The sequence below is a fragment of the Azolla caroliniana genome, unplaced genomic scaffold (assembly GCF_043228905.1).
Source record: "Azolla caroliniana isolate FFs.n. ecotype wild unplaced genomic scaffold, voAzoCaro1.0.p SCAF_7, whole genome shotgun sequence".
NCBI lineage: Eukaryota > Viridiplantae > Streptophyta > Polypodiopsida > Salviniales > Salviniaceae > Azolla > Azolla caroliniana.
In genome coordinates this window covers 19,601,902-19,614,752 of record NW_028230442.1, presented here as the reverse complement: position 1 = coordinate 19,614,752, position 12,851 = coordinate 19,601,902, and the positions used below count along the sequence as shown (strand labels likewise).

The 12,851-nt window shown below is 37.9% G+C and overlaps 1 protein-coding gene and 1 pseudogene across 1 annotated transcript; both read right to left on the bottom strand.

Moving 5' to 3' along the window:
- Positions 1-239: 239 nt before the first annotated feature.
- On the bottom strand, positions 240-995 carry LOC147862223 (uncharacterized; annotated as a pseudogene).
- A 2,730-nt stretch (positions 996-3,725) lies between these two features.
- LOC147862222 (tyrosine-sulfated glycopeptide receptor 1-like) lies at positions 3,726-5,849 on the bottom strand. Its single transcript, XM_087323035.1, has one exon. The coding sequence runs from the start codon at positions 5,763-5,765 to the stop codon at positions 3,804-3,806; it is 1,962 nt and encodes a 653-aa protein (XP_087179161.1). The 5' UTR covers positions 5,766-5,849; the 3' UTR covers positions 3,726-3,803.
- Between the last annotated feature and the right edge of the window lie 7,002 nt (positions 5,850-12,851).

Genomic DNA, 12,851 nt, shown 5'->3' with positions numbered 1-12,851 from the left:
CTTTTATTATTCAATCCCCTTTTCCTTCTAATTTCTCTTTTTCCTATATCCTTCAAAGATTTCTTTTTCTTTTTCTTTTTCTTCTTCTTTCCTATCTCTCTCTCTCATTTCGATGGTTGATGTCTCTCATAGAATGGCTTTGGTGGAGGGAAGGCAGTTTGACTTGTAATAAATACATGTTAATTTTGATTTGTCTACAAAAAGTGTAATTCCAAAAATTTCCACAAAATCAAATATATCTATCGACTCAACAAAATATCTAATAATGCACAATCGTCACTAATTGGGGCCCTACAATTGCGAGCATTGTGTCCTTTCCCACGACACCGTCCACAACAATGTTCTTTCTTCTTTGTGCCTTCTTCTATTGTGCGTATATGTTTGGTTTTTGGACGTCCAGAAGGTCTTCGTGTGGCTAGTGGTAACATGCTTCCAACAATATTATCATGCGTTACAACAACATGAAATATTGGCTCCTTGTAAGTATCACAATATGATTGCAACAAATATGCCTTGTGTGCAAAAGATTGAACTCTTTCCTTTCAAAACAAAATAGCAATCGCTGCATGTCCACAAGGTAACCCCATATCCTGCCATTGTCCACAAGTACATATCTTCTTATCCACATAAAAAATCCTAGCATGTTTCAGAGTATGGATCTCAAAAACATCATTAGTAGATGGCAAAATATGGTATAGTCTTCCACATTGTATGGATTCTGTAATGAATTTCTCTGCATATCCAACCAATGCATCATGTGTTATCTCTCCATTAACTAATCCAATACGTGCTTTAGAAGTTTCTCCATTAACCCTCCTTTCATAAAATCATGACATTATCTTTTGGCGTATCAATTCCATCATCCCTAGAATTGACATAACTCAAGGCTCTAACAACCATGCATTTAAGGGCTCAGCAATGTTATATGTCAAGTGTCTAAACATTTTCCCTGAAAACTTACATGTAGCCCAATGTGAGGGGCCGGCGGTGCTCATTAGCCAATTTAGTGACGATTGTGCATTATTAGATATTTTGTTGAGTCGATAGTGTCATTGATTTTGTGGATATTTTTGGAATTACACTTTTTGTAGAAGGATCAAAATTAACACGTAATTATTACAAGTCAAATTGCCTTCCCTCCACCAAAGCCATCCTATGAGAGACATCAACCATCGAAATGAGAGAGAGACAGAGAGAAGAAGAAGAAAAATAAATAAATAAATAAATAAAAGTTGAAGGATACATGAAAAAGAGAAATTAGAAGGAAAAGGGGATTGAATAATAAAAGAAGAAAGAGCAAACCTTAACATAGAGAAATGACCACATATATGGATCCTGATGCTGAAGAGGATTGATCAACCAAATGAACAAGAAAGAAAAGAAAGACTACACTGTTAGGTACAAAGGACCCAAAGAATCGCTTAAGTAAAGAAATTTGTGTTTGAAGGGTATTCTGGTAAATAGGGCTTGTAGATTTGAGTGTATAATTACTTTATAAAGTGTAATTTTTGGACATATTGGTAGTTTGGTAAATTTGGAACTTAGAGGGGCATTCTGGTAAATAGGCGAACTTCCAAGGGTATCCTGGTACTTTTCCCTATAAAGAATTGGTTGTTAAGCATAAAATTGTAACCCAACTCAATAACTTCTCATTATTGTTAAAAATAGATTCAACAAAATATTGTATAGGGTTATAGTTTCATAGTTTACTAGAAAAATAACCCATAAACTTGCCAATTGGGGGGCGTGGGGGCATGAGCCTAATCCACTCCCTAGATAATAAAAATTTGTAGTTTAGCGAGAGACCAATTGCGATCAATGGGACAAGGCCAAGCCCATGGCAAGGACCAAACATGGCTTCTCTAAAATTTATGACATTAATGTTGTGGTGTATATCACTAAGGCAACAAGACAAAAGAAAAACGAGCACGAGAGATATTGAAAGACACTATGATTAATGATAAATTGCTTTTTATTCTTTGGGTCAACTCCAATAAATATATAATGTTCATTACATATGGCCCTTATGACATAGATATTTCACCCACCTCAACATTGTCTTTTTCAGTATGAATGTGAATTATCTTACTTGAAAACCTTTACGTTATGCATCTTCAAAATAACACTATAAAAAAACCAATTGGCATGGCTTGTGTACGACACAAATGAGACTCAAAGACCACCTTTATTTAGACTTTTGTTTAGTAATACCAAGCTCTTTTGAAAATATTGTTGTGAACAATGATTCATATACTTTCTCTTTAAATTAATTTAAGATTACTATGTAGATATACATAAATATGATAAGATTTTTCATAATGCTAATATACACACAAAAATTCAATCTACAGGATGGGGCCTAGCCAATGGAGTAAGTCATTGACATTTATGCTAAAGTGAAAATTAATCAAGAAATTCATGTTTTTAATAACCATGTGTTTGTGTAATCAATGAACAATATGCTACAAGTGTCATTGATTTGTAAAAACTATGGAATGTGAAAAAGAGCGATTTTCTTTGAAAATATCCACATTTACAATATATTTAGATTCATAGAGACAAAGTAGATTTCATAAAGAACTATGCTCAATATACATACATGGACTAGATGCACATCATTTTTCACCATTTTATCTTAGTTCCTACTTAAAATTAAAGATTCATCCTTCAATTTTTGAACATCATACTATTAGAATGCATCATCAAGAAGAGATTCATACTGATGGAACTCTCCTTAGCGAATCATACTATTGATAGGAAGATTTAAGTTTGCAAAATTTCTAGGTAACTTATGACGATGGAAGGTAGACCATAACTTAAGCCCAAACATTGATATCAAAAGCTAGGACTCGTCCAGGCTTGTTGCAATTATTATGTTTGGGTTCTTGGAACATTGGATCTGTCAAGAGGATGTGTCCACCATTCATTTCAAAACCTAGGTCTTGTCCAAACTTGTCGGAAATCATGGTATTTGGGTTCTTGAAACAAAGAATATGTCAAGAGGATGTGAAATAGTTGTAATTGAATGTTAGGTTAGGAATATTGATATAGTCAATGAGAGAATCATGATCATCAATATGCTCCTTGGTATGGTTTTCATTGGGAAGTGGTTGGAGCAATATCTAGTTGAATAACAACATAAGAAGTGTTGCTTGGGCTTTAGCAAACATTGGAGTTGTGTGTGCATGTGTGTTGTTGAATAAAGGGAGGCACCAAATGAACTTTAGGTGGCTCTACAAGTGGATTGGCCTGTAGGACTCTCTCTTTCTATCCTCAAAACGTGAGAACTAGTACTACAACTCCTCAACATGTCAACATCATCTTGATCATGCACAATATTGGGGGTCAAAGGTTTATAGATGATCAAACATAGTGATGGAAGCAAGCACCAACGTGAAATGGTTGGGGATTGTTGTTGGTCGGTAGACAACCCCATCTTTTGTGAATGGTCATAAGCTCCACTATTTTTCTTTGCTTTCTTCTAATTCAACTCATCTCTATGTAGAGCAGTTTCTTTTGCTCTAGGAATAAAAAAGAGAGGAATGTAGGGCATTAGGTTCTTGACTCTTGGCTCGATACATGTGTTCCATATTAGCATAGACCTTTGGGTTTATATTGTGCCAAGGGAAATTGAAAACACGTGCATAGTTTGTTACATTGAACTCATAAAAGGTTTGGAACCAACGTTGGATGTCCTTTATGACTATGGAAAAGAGAAACTACAAAATTGGATGACATTTTCCCTTAAAATCCATTATATTATTGAATATAAACTAGACTTTGAGATTTTATGTGGTCGAATCTTATCCCATCTTTTTTCTAGTGAGATCCCAAGTAAACCAACCCACTATCAATGCAACATAACCAATGACCACACCAATCAGTTCAAAAATATCAGTGGCCTTAATCGGGATTTTCCCCCTACTTGAGGTGGAATTGGGGTTGGACTTGGTGGCATCATCATTCCCACAAGGAAAGGATAAAGGGGCACCACATAGACCAGAGTTCCCTTCATAACTTTTGTTAGAAAATGTCAAGAATTGGTTGTCGAGAGGTATTGAACCCTCGAGTTGATTGTACGAAACATTGAAATAAGCTAGAAAACTGAGCATCGTCAATGACGAAGGTATTCCACCAGTGAGAGAGTTATATGATAAATCAAGGCTCTCTAGACCAGTCATATTGCTTATCGTCTCTGGGATGTTTCCCGACAAATTGTTGAAACTCAAAGCCATTTTTAAAAGCAAGACAAAAGCACCGACTTGTGAAGGTATGGACCCTTGTAGGTGGTTGTGGGAGAGGTAAATTGAGGGTGGAAAAGCTGAAACTTGTGTGTACTGTAGCCCTTGGACATCAAGTTCTTGTTTTATGGCGAGGTTGCTAACCACCCCTTGCAATCCGGTTAGGTCGTTATCGAGATGTATCAACGTAGGCAATGAGAACAATTCGGGCGGAATGCTTCCAGATAAAGAGTTGTTAGATAAGTCCAAATAGAAAAGATGTGGAAAGGACCCTATCCATGGGGGGATCGATCCGGTTAGGTTGTTCCACGAAAGGTCAAGCACTTGTAGTTTTGTGCAATTCCTCAACCACTCTGGAATGGAACCAAAGAGACGGATGTTTCCGAGGGCGAACACTTGTAGATTAGTTACCCCTTGCATCCTATCAGGAAGTGCCTCGTTGAACACATTCTTGGATAAGATCACACTCACCAGATGCTCACTTCCATCTAGTGATCTTATGCTCCCATTAAGGTTGTTGCTTGATAACAAGAGTGCGGTTAGGTTCTTCAATCGATACAAAGATGATGGGATCTTCCCTGAAAGTTTGTTCTTTGCAAAGTTTATGCTCTTGAGCGTTGCACACCCGGTTAATGAGAGTGGGATTGACCCGACAAAAGCATTGCTATTGAGATCAAGATTTTCTAGCATCGGGAATTGATTGAATCGAAGGACATCCAATGAACCATTGAATTTGTTTGCGTTTGCGGCGAATACCTTTAGGTTTGTACACGAGGAGAGGTTTGAGGGAAGTTGTCCGGTGAAGTTGTTCGAATCCAACATCAAATGAGAGAGATTAATTAGGTTGCCGATAGCATTATCTAGTTCGCCATCAAAAGAGTTACGTGTGAGTCGAAGCATTGTTAATGAGGTTAGGTAGTACAGATCTTGGGGTAGATTACCCACCAAGTTGTTATCACCAAGATCTAATGCCTGAAGAGAGGCACAAAGTCCAATACCTTTTGAGATTGTTCCTGAGAAATTGTTAGAGGATAGATCCATCTCTTGAAGAAGTGGGGCAGTTTGGCATAGGACGAGTGGCAAATCTCCACTTAAATCATTGTTGCTTGCTAGGAATTTCCTCCAGAGGCTCAAATTCCTTAAAGAAGGGGAAGGCAAGCTACCATTGAAGGCATTGGTTGAGAGGTTAAGCACTTGCAAAGAGCTGAAATTCACTAGTACATCAGAGATCTGGCCTGAAAAATGGTTGCTACTGACATCAAGAGTGTGAAGGGATGAGAGTGTTGAGAGGTCTTGTGGGAGAGGCCCATAAAAGTGATTATTAGAAACATTGAGAACTTGAAGAGATGGAATGTTGGCCAATCCTTGAGATAAACTCCCATTAAGACCTTTGCTGGAGAGAGAAATGCCCAGAATCTGTGCAGAAACAGCATCACAACTCACTCCTTCCCAATCACAACAGCTCCCATTCCTGCTGCTTAAGCTCCAACCTTTCTTGAGAGATGTTATGTTCACAGAATTCATGAATTGGAGAAGGGCATCGGCATCTCCTCTCGTGCAAGAATCGGAGGTTTGTAGAAGCCCAAGAGAGGACAGGAGAAATAGAGAGCAATACAAATTACTAGTAATGGTGATGGGTCTAACCATTTTTAGAGTGGATACATACATGCAAAGGGAGTAGTTTGAAGCATTTGTAGACATGTTATCTTTACATCTTCTTGTACAGTTGTTGAATCTAGACATTAAGATGTAATTTGATATTTGTTATCAGTAGTAAGGGTGGTGGTGGTGATATGGATATGAGAAAGGTGAAATAAATGCTAGGAAATTGAGGAGAAGGAAGATATTGAAGGAAACAGAGCAAGGCTTTACATATGTAAAGTGTGATGGTGATGGGTGGAACCATGCCTAAAGTAGATAGATACAAAGGAGTACTTTGTTTCAAAAGCTATTATGTATGTGTATTTGCATATATGCATGTATAAAAGTATCCATACTTATAGATACATAGATACATATGGAAATTGCCCAAATTCAACTCCTCTTTTCTTTGATTTCCCAAATTCCTTTCACTTTGCCTTACTTCTTTGAGATGGCAAATTATATGATCAATTCGTTCCAAATGTGCATATTTTTCCTCTTTTCTTTGATTTCCCAAATTCCTTTCACTTTGCCTTCTTTCTTTGAGATGGTAAATTATATGATGAATTCGTTCCCATTATATATGTGCAGATTTTTCCCTATGAGAAAAGCCTCCTTTCACTTTGCCTTATTTCTTTGAGATGGTAAATTATATGATGAATTCGTTCCCATTATATATGTGCAGATTTTTCCCTCCTTTCACTTTGCCTTATTTCTTTGAGATGGTAAATTATATGATGAATTCGTTCCCATTATATATGTGCAGATTTTTCCCTCCTTTCACTTTGCCTTATTTCTTTGAGATGGTAAATTATATGATGAATTCGTTCCCATTATATATGTGCAGATTTTTCCCTCCTTTCACTTTGCCTTATTTCTTTGAGATGGTAAATTATATGATGAATTCGTTCCCATTATATATGTGCAGATTTTTCCCTCCTTTCACTTTGCCTTATTTCTTTGAGATGGTAAATTATATGATGAATTCGTTCCCATTATATATGTGCAGATTTTTCCCTATGAGAAAAGCCTCAGGTACATAGACAAGAGTATACCTAACATAACCCAATTTTCTCACCTCTTTATTATATACTTCATATATATCTCTTTTTTTCCATAAAAAATATGCTCCATTGGTATTAAAATTAACAATGCCAAAGGCAATCTACAAATTGTACATAATAGTTTCCACTCCATAAGTATATATCGTAAAAAAGGGACCAAATAATGATGGCATTTGTTATGGCCTCTAAAAACATCATGTTGCAGCCAACATTGGCTGAATGTGATTCCACATATACTAAAGCTCTTTAGTATACCCATATTCAACCTATAAACAAATTCCTGCGGTCCAAGAGAATACATATCTTGGTGGTAATCATGGCTAGTAGTCTAAAAACTCCATGTTTGCATTTGGTTCCGCATGTACTAAAGTTGTTCACCATCACCTGGTTGTCCAATAGCTGTTCCCGTTCCTTGGCCTTTAATTTTCCCTTGTGAATGTCCTTTTGTACCACTTAGGTAATACAAAACTGCTCTCTCCAATCAAGCCATTGAGGTAATCTGCTACTTCTTGGCCGTAGTCTTCTTCAAGCTGACTTTCCAAGCTCATAAATCTGTCCAACTTCTTGTATCTTTGTCTGTCTTTTCCCATGCAAGATTGAACCTTCCTCGGCTGTTGCCGTTGAAAACACAACACCAAAACAGTCCCCACTCGTGATGATTGGCTTCGACCCTCCCCATCATCTTCACTCATCCTCACCACAAATATTTCTTCCTTTAGTCGACATCAGCCATCTCACCGATTAACCTGGTTCCAATGTCCACGCATATCCTGTATAATCAACAAAAACTTAGGTTAAAACATGTCCTCACCCACTCCTGCACATTGGCTTCGACCCTCCCCACCATCTTCACTCATCCTTAACACAATAATTCTTCATTCAGTCGACATCAGCCATCTCACCAAATACCACGATGGCAATGTCCACGCATATCCTGTATTGAACAACACAAAATTAATGTAAACATTTCCTCACCCACTCGTTATAGTCGGCTTCACCCTCCCCACCATCTTCACTCATCCTTAACACAGAAATTCTTCATACAGTCGACATCAGCCATCTCACCAATTAACACGGTGGCAATGTCCACGCATATCCTGTATTGATCAACACAAAATTAGTGTAAACATTTTCTCACCCACTCGTTATAGTCGGCTTCACCCTCCCCACCATCTTCACTCAACCTTATCACTTTCACACAGAAAATTTCTTCGTTCAATCCCCATCAACCGTCTAGCCAATTATCGTCATGACCAATGTCCACGAAAAAACCTGTATCAATAACAAAACAGTTAATCTCAAAGTTTCCTCACTCATGATAGACGGCTTCGACCCCCCCGCCATCTTCCCTCATCCTTATCACAGAACAAGAAATTCTTCATTCAGTCCACGTCAGCCCTCTTGGCGATAAACATCTTGCACTGTTGACGAAAAACCTGTATTAAAAACAGAAATTAGTGTAAAAATTCCCCACCCACTCACGATTGTCGACTATGACCCCGCCACCATACCCCATCCTTTTCTCTTACACATTCTTCCTTCTTTCCACATCAGCCCTCTCGTCGATTAGCTTGTTGCCAATGTCCGTGGAAAACCTGTATTTACAACACAAAAACAGTTTACACTTTCCTCACGCACTCATCCTAAACGGCTGTGTTCAATATAAAACAGTTTACTTCATATATATCTCTTAATTCAATAGATGCCAGTATGGAAATGTAGGGGATTGTACCCACGACCACCTCATCTCCATTGGGGCAACCTTACCAACTGAGCTACATCCATTCGAGTAAACTATGTCCAACTTCAAAATCTCTTTTGACCTAGAAGCTTGGAGATAGGAAACATACTATGTAGAAAGAAAGAAAGAAAGAAGACATATTAACATCTTCTAAGGCCAAATTTGGCCCATAAGACAATTGGTGTACAACAAAATAGGGTATTTACCCAATCATAAAAAATAAGAGAGGGAGAGAGAGGGAGAGAGAGAGAGAGAGAGAGAGAGAGAGCATGCAAAAATGGGATTAAAAAATTCCTCCCCCCAAAAGTTGCTCTCTCTCTCTCTCTCTCTCTCTCTCTCTCTCTCTCTCTCTCTTTGGTGAAAACACACAATTATAATGGGAACGAATTCATCACAATTATATATGTGTGTAAAAAACACTACTTACAATGGGTGTGATCTCTCTCTCTCTCTCTCTCTCTCTCTCTCTCTCTCTCTCTCTTATTTTTTCTTTTTATCTAGTTTCTTTTTGCTTTCTCCTTTTTATTTATTTAGTTGTAAAATATTGGATGGCCTTAATCGTCTATGATTCCCAAGACGAGTTCAAGGCCGTCCAAGCCCAAGGGTGTGAAAGCACATGAATTTGTAAAAGTTAAAAGTAAGAAAGGGTGAATCTCTCACATGAGTGAGGAAAACAAGAGAGAGGGGAAATTACACACGTGTGAAAAGAGAGAGAGAGAGAGAGAGAGAGAGAAGTGGGTAGAAAAGTAAGAGAGAGTCTGTGCTCTTCTTCATTGTTCCTTGTTGCATACGTGGTGTGGACGTGGTGGTGTGGACGTGGCAGGCCGTTGGTGTTGGCTTCCTTTTAGGGTTTTTCCTTATGGCTATACAAAGAGTGTGGGTTGGTATACGACTTGGATACGGAGTGTGTCCACTCTTGATAGCAATGCGACTTCCTAGGAGGTCACCCATCCAGGTATTGTTTTGTGTCAAGCACGCTTAACTTGCAATGTTTGACGCATCCAAACAACCACAAAACTCATGGCATGTGAGTTGCCAAGGTAAGTAAGAATGTGTGACACACTGATCCCTGGCAAGAGGTTGGCAGTCACCCGCAAGTGGATGGTATACTAATTGCAAACGTCACATCGGTTACAAACATGAATTACACAACCGCCAGAGGCCCGTGATTAGCAGTCACCTCATGACGACAGGTTCTACACTTAGGTGCGATCCCTCCATAGTATATTAACATCACTTTTAGGGTTTTGCCTTATGGCTTTGCAAGGAGTGCATGTCAGTATACCGCTCGGATATGTGACTTATTTTGTCCCAATCTTGTTTTTAGCATTGTCGTGAATTCACCATTGACTCGTGCTCACGTTGATCTTCCACTTGACACGATCCAACGTAGACCTATTCGGATGCCAAGGTCGACAAAGAGTTGAAAGCTCAACGAGAGAGCACTCGATGAGCTCTAAAGCTCGATAAGGCCCTTTGCACAACAAGGAACCTATCAAGGTTAAGCGTGAGCCTTCTACTTCCCAATCCCCTCAGACTCCCTAGTCTAAGACCCCCATGGTCCTGCTTGGACAACACACACACAAAACTTCGCGACAACGTGGTAGTGGAATTAGGCATTTAACATTGTATATGGGTCTTCAATCGTGTATATAAACCCATTAATTTATTAGAGAGGGGTGTGTGTTAGTCGTTGCTAATTGTTGAGAGATCAAGCTCAACTAGAGTTAGTGCGTTAGTCAACCATGTAACTTCGTAGTTACCTAGATAGAATCTAGTTAGAAGTGTTGACTATAACGCATTAAATAAGACCTTGTACTTAAGCAGGATATTCTAGATCCACCACTCACAAGGTCATTTAATATAGGACTTACACGGTTGTACCTATATTCTCCTCACACATGTGCACCCTTGCACATGACATCTATATATACCTCATTGATGGTATTTTTGTATTTGATGATGCTTTCTAATATAGTTACTCATCCCCCATCTTGTGTCATCCATAAGTGTTAACTTCCTCTCTCTCTTCCTCTCACACATATCACTTAATCTTTTGCGCTTAACTTAATCATATAATTAGGTACTAATTAACCCATAGTTAATCACCTAATTCTTAACACTAATGTTACAACTTACAATGATGAATGTCAGGAACAATATAGTAGTACATTGGGATGGAGATTATATGTCTGGTATCATATGGTTGATAAGCATACTAATGATGGTATTACGAGGCGTCTAACATAGACAAAGTGTTGGTCCTTTGGTACACTTTGTGTTGTGTACAATGACTCACGGAGATTGCGTGTTGATTGACACATCCCAATTTCAGGACATTCATCGTGGCTATATCTTGGAACTGATTGAGCACCGTGGTGATTCCTTAAGATGTCATGTGAGTAATGATCCACATGGTGAAACTCGACGATGCCATGTGAGTGCCATGGTGATTCATTAATAATACAAAGAAATTGGTTGTTGAGCATCAAAGTGTAACCCAACTCAATAACTTCTCATTATTGCTAAAAATAGATTCAACAAAATATTGTATAGGTTATAGTTTCACTAGTTTACTAGAAACATAACCCATAAACTTGCCAATTGTTGGGGGGGGCACACGAACGCCTAATCCACTCCCTAGATAATAATAATTTGAGGGTCAACGAGACAGGACCAAGCTCATAGCAAGGATCAAACATGGCTTCTCTAAATTTTATGAGCATAATGTTATGGTGTATATCACTAAGGTAACAAGAGAAAAGAAAAACAAACATGAGAGAGATATTGAAAGAAACTATGATTAATGATAAATTGCATTTTATTAATGTTATATTTAAATTCATAGAGACAAAGTAGATTTCATGAAGAACTATGCTCAATATAGATGTACTAGATGCACATCATTTTTCGCCATTTTATCTTAGTTTCTATTATAAATTAAAGATTCATCCTTCAATTTTTGAACATTATACTATTAGAATGCATCATCAAAAAGAGATTCATACTGATGGAACTCTCCTTAGGGAATCATACTATTGATAGGAAGATTTAGGTTTGCAAAATTTCTAGGTAAATTACAACGACAAAAGGTAAACCATAAGCTGAGCCCAAACATTGATATCAAAAGCTGGGCCTCATCCAGGCTTGTTGCAATTATTAAGTTTGGGTTCTTGGAATGCTAGATCTGTCAAGAGGATGTGTCCACCATTCATATCAAAACCTAGGTCTTGTCCAAGTTTGTTGCAATTCATGGTATTTGGGTTCTTGAAACAAAGAATATGTCAAGAGGATGTGAAGTAGTTGTAGTTGAATGTTAGGTTAGGAAGATTAATATAGTCAATGAACACAATCATGATCATCAATACGCTCCTTGGTGTGGTTTTCATTGCGGAGTCGTTGTAGCAATAGCTAGTTGAATAGCAACATAAGAAGTGTTGCTTGGACTTTAGCAAACATTGCATGTGTGTGCGTGTGCGTGTTGTTGAAGAAAGGGAGTCGCCACATGAACTCCGGGTGGCTCTACAAGTGGATTCATAACTTCGTGGAACCAATATTGACTATTGTATTGGTAGGATGTAGGCTATTCTTTCATTTAAAAATTGTGGATATATGAGTAGAAGAGTAGATCAACATCAAGTTCCACTCCAATGTTTAGTTAAAACCCAAACAACCTTGTAAGGAGATGGGTGTAATGCATGTTGAATTGCCATGGAAATGCTGCCACGTCCAAATTGGGAAGATGATCGTCAATCTTCTTAAAGACTTCAATTAGTGGATGCTCAAGTTTGAGAGAGAGATTTTATTATTCTACAAGGTCAAATATGACCTATTATACTCTTCTCTTTCTGTCCTCGAAACAAATGCACATTTGAAAAATTGTTCTCTACTACTCAAGATAGCATCATATATCTAAGCTCTTGGGGAACTTGGGCATCCAAACAACAATGTGTATATACTATTTGTTCTAAAAGTGTTTCTTCCCTTTCAAGGGCAACTCCTCGTGCTTGATTTGATCTCTTCGCATGGATATTTTAAGCCTATTTGCTCTCTTCTTGTGTGCTATTCACAAATATTTGATTTCAGCCAAATTTGAGCATAAAAACCACATCTTAACAATTTAAATGGTTAGGTTTAGGTTTAGTATCTTGCAAATGGTTTCGT

What these genes read in the sequence shown, in the direction of transcription:
- LOC147862222 (XM_087323035.1), bottom strand. Translation starts at nt 5,765, where the DNA reads ATGAATTCTGTGAACATAACATCTCTCAAGAAAGGTTGGAGCTTAAGC.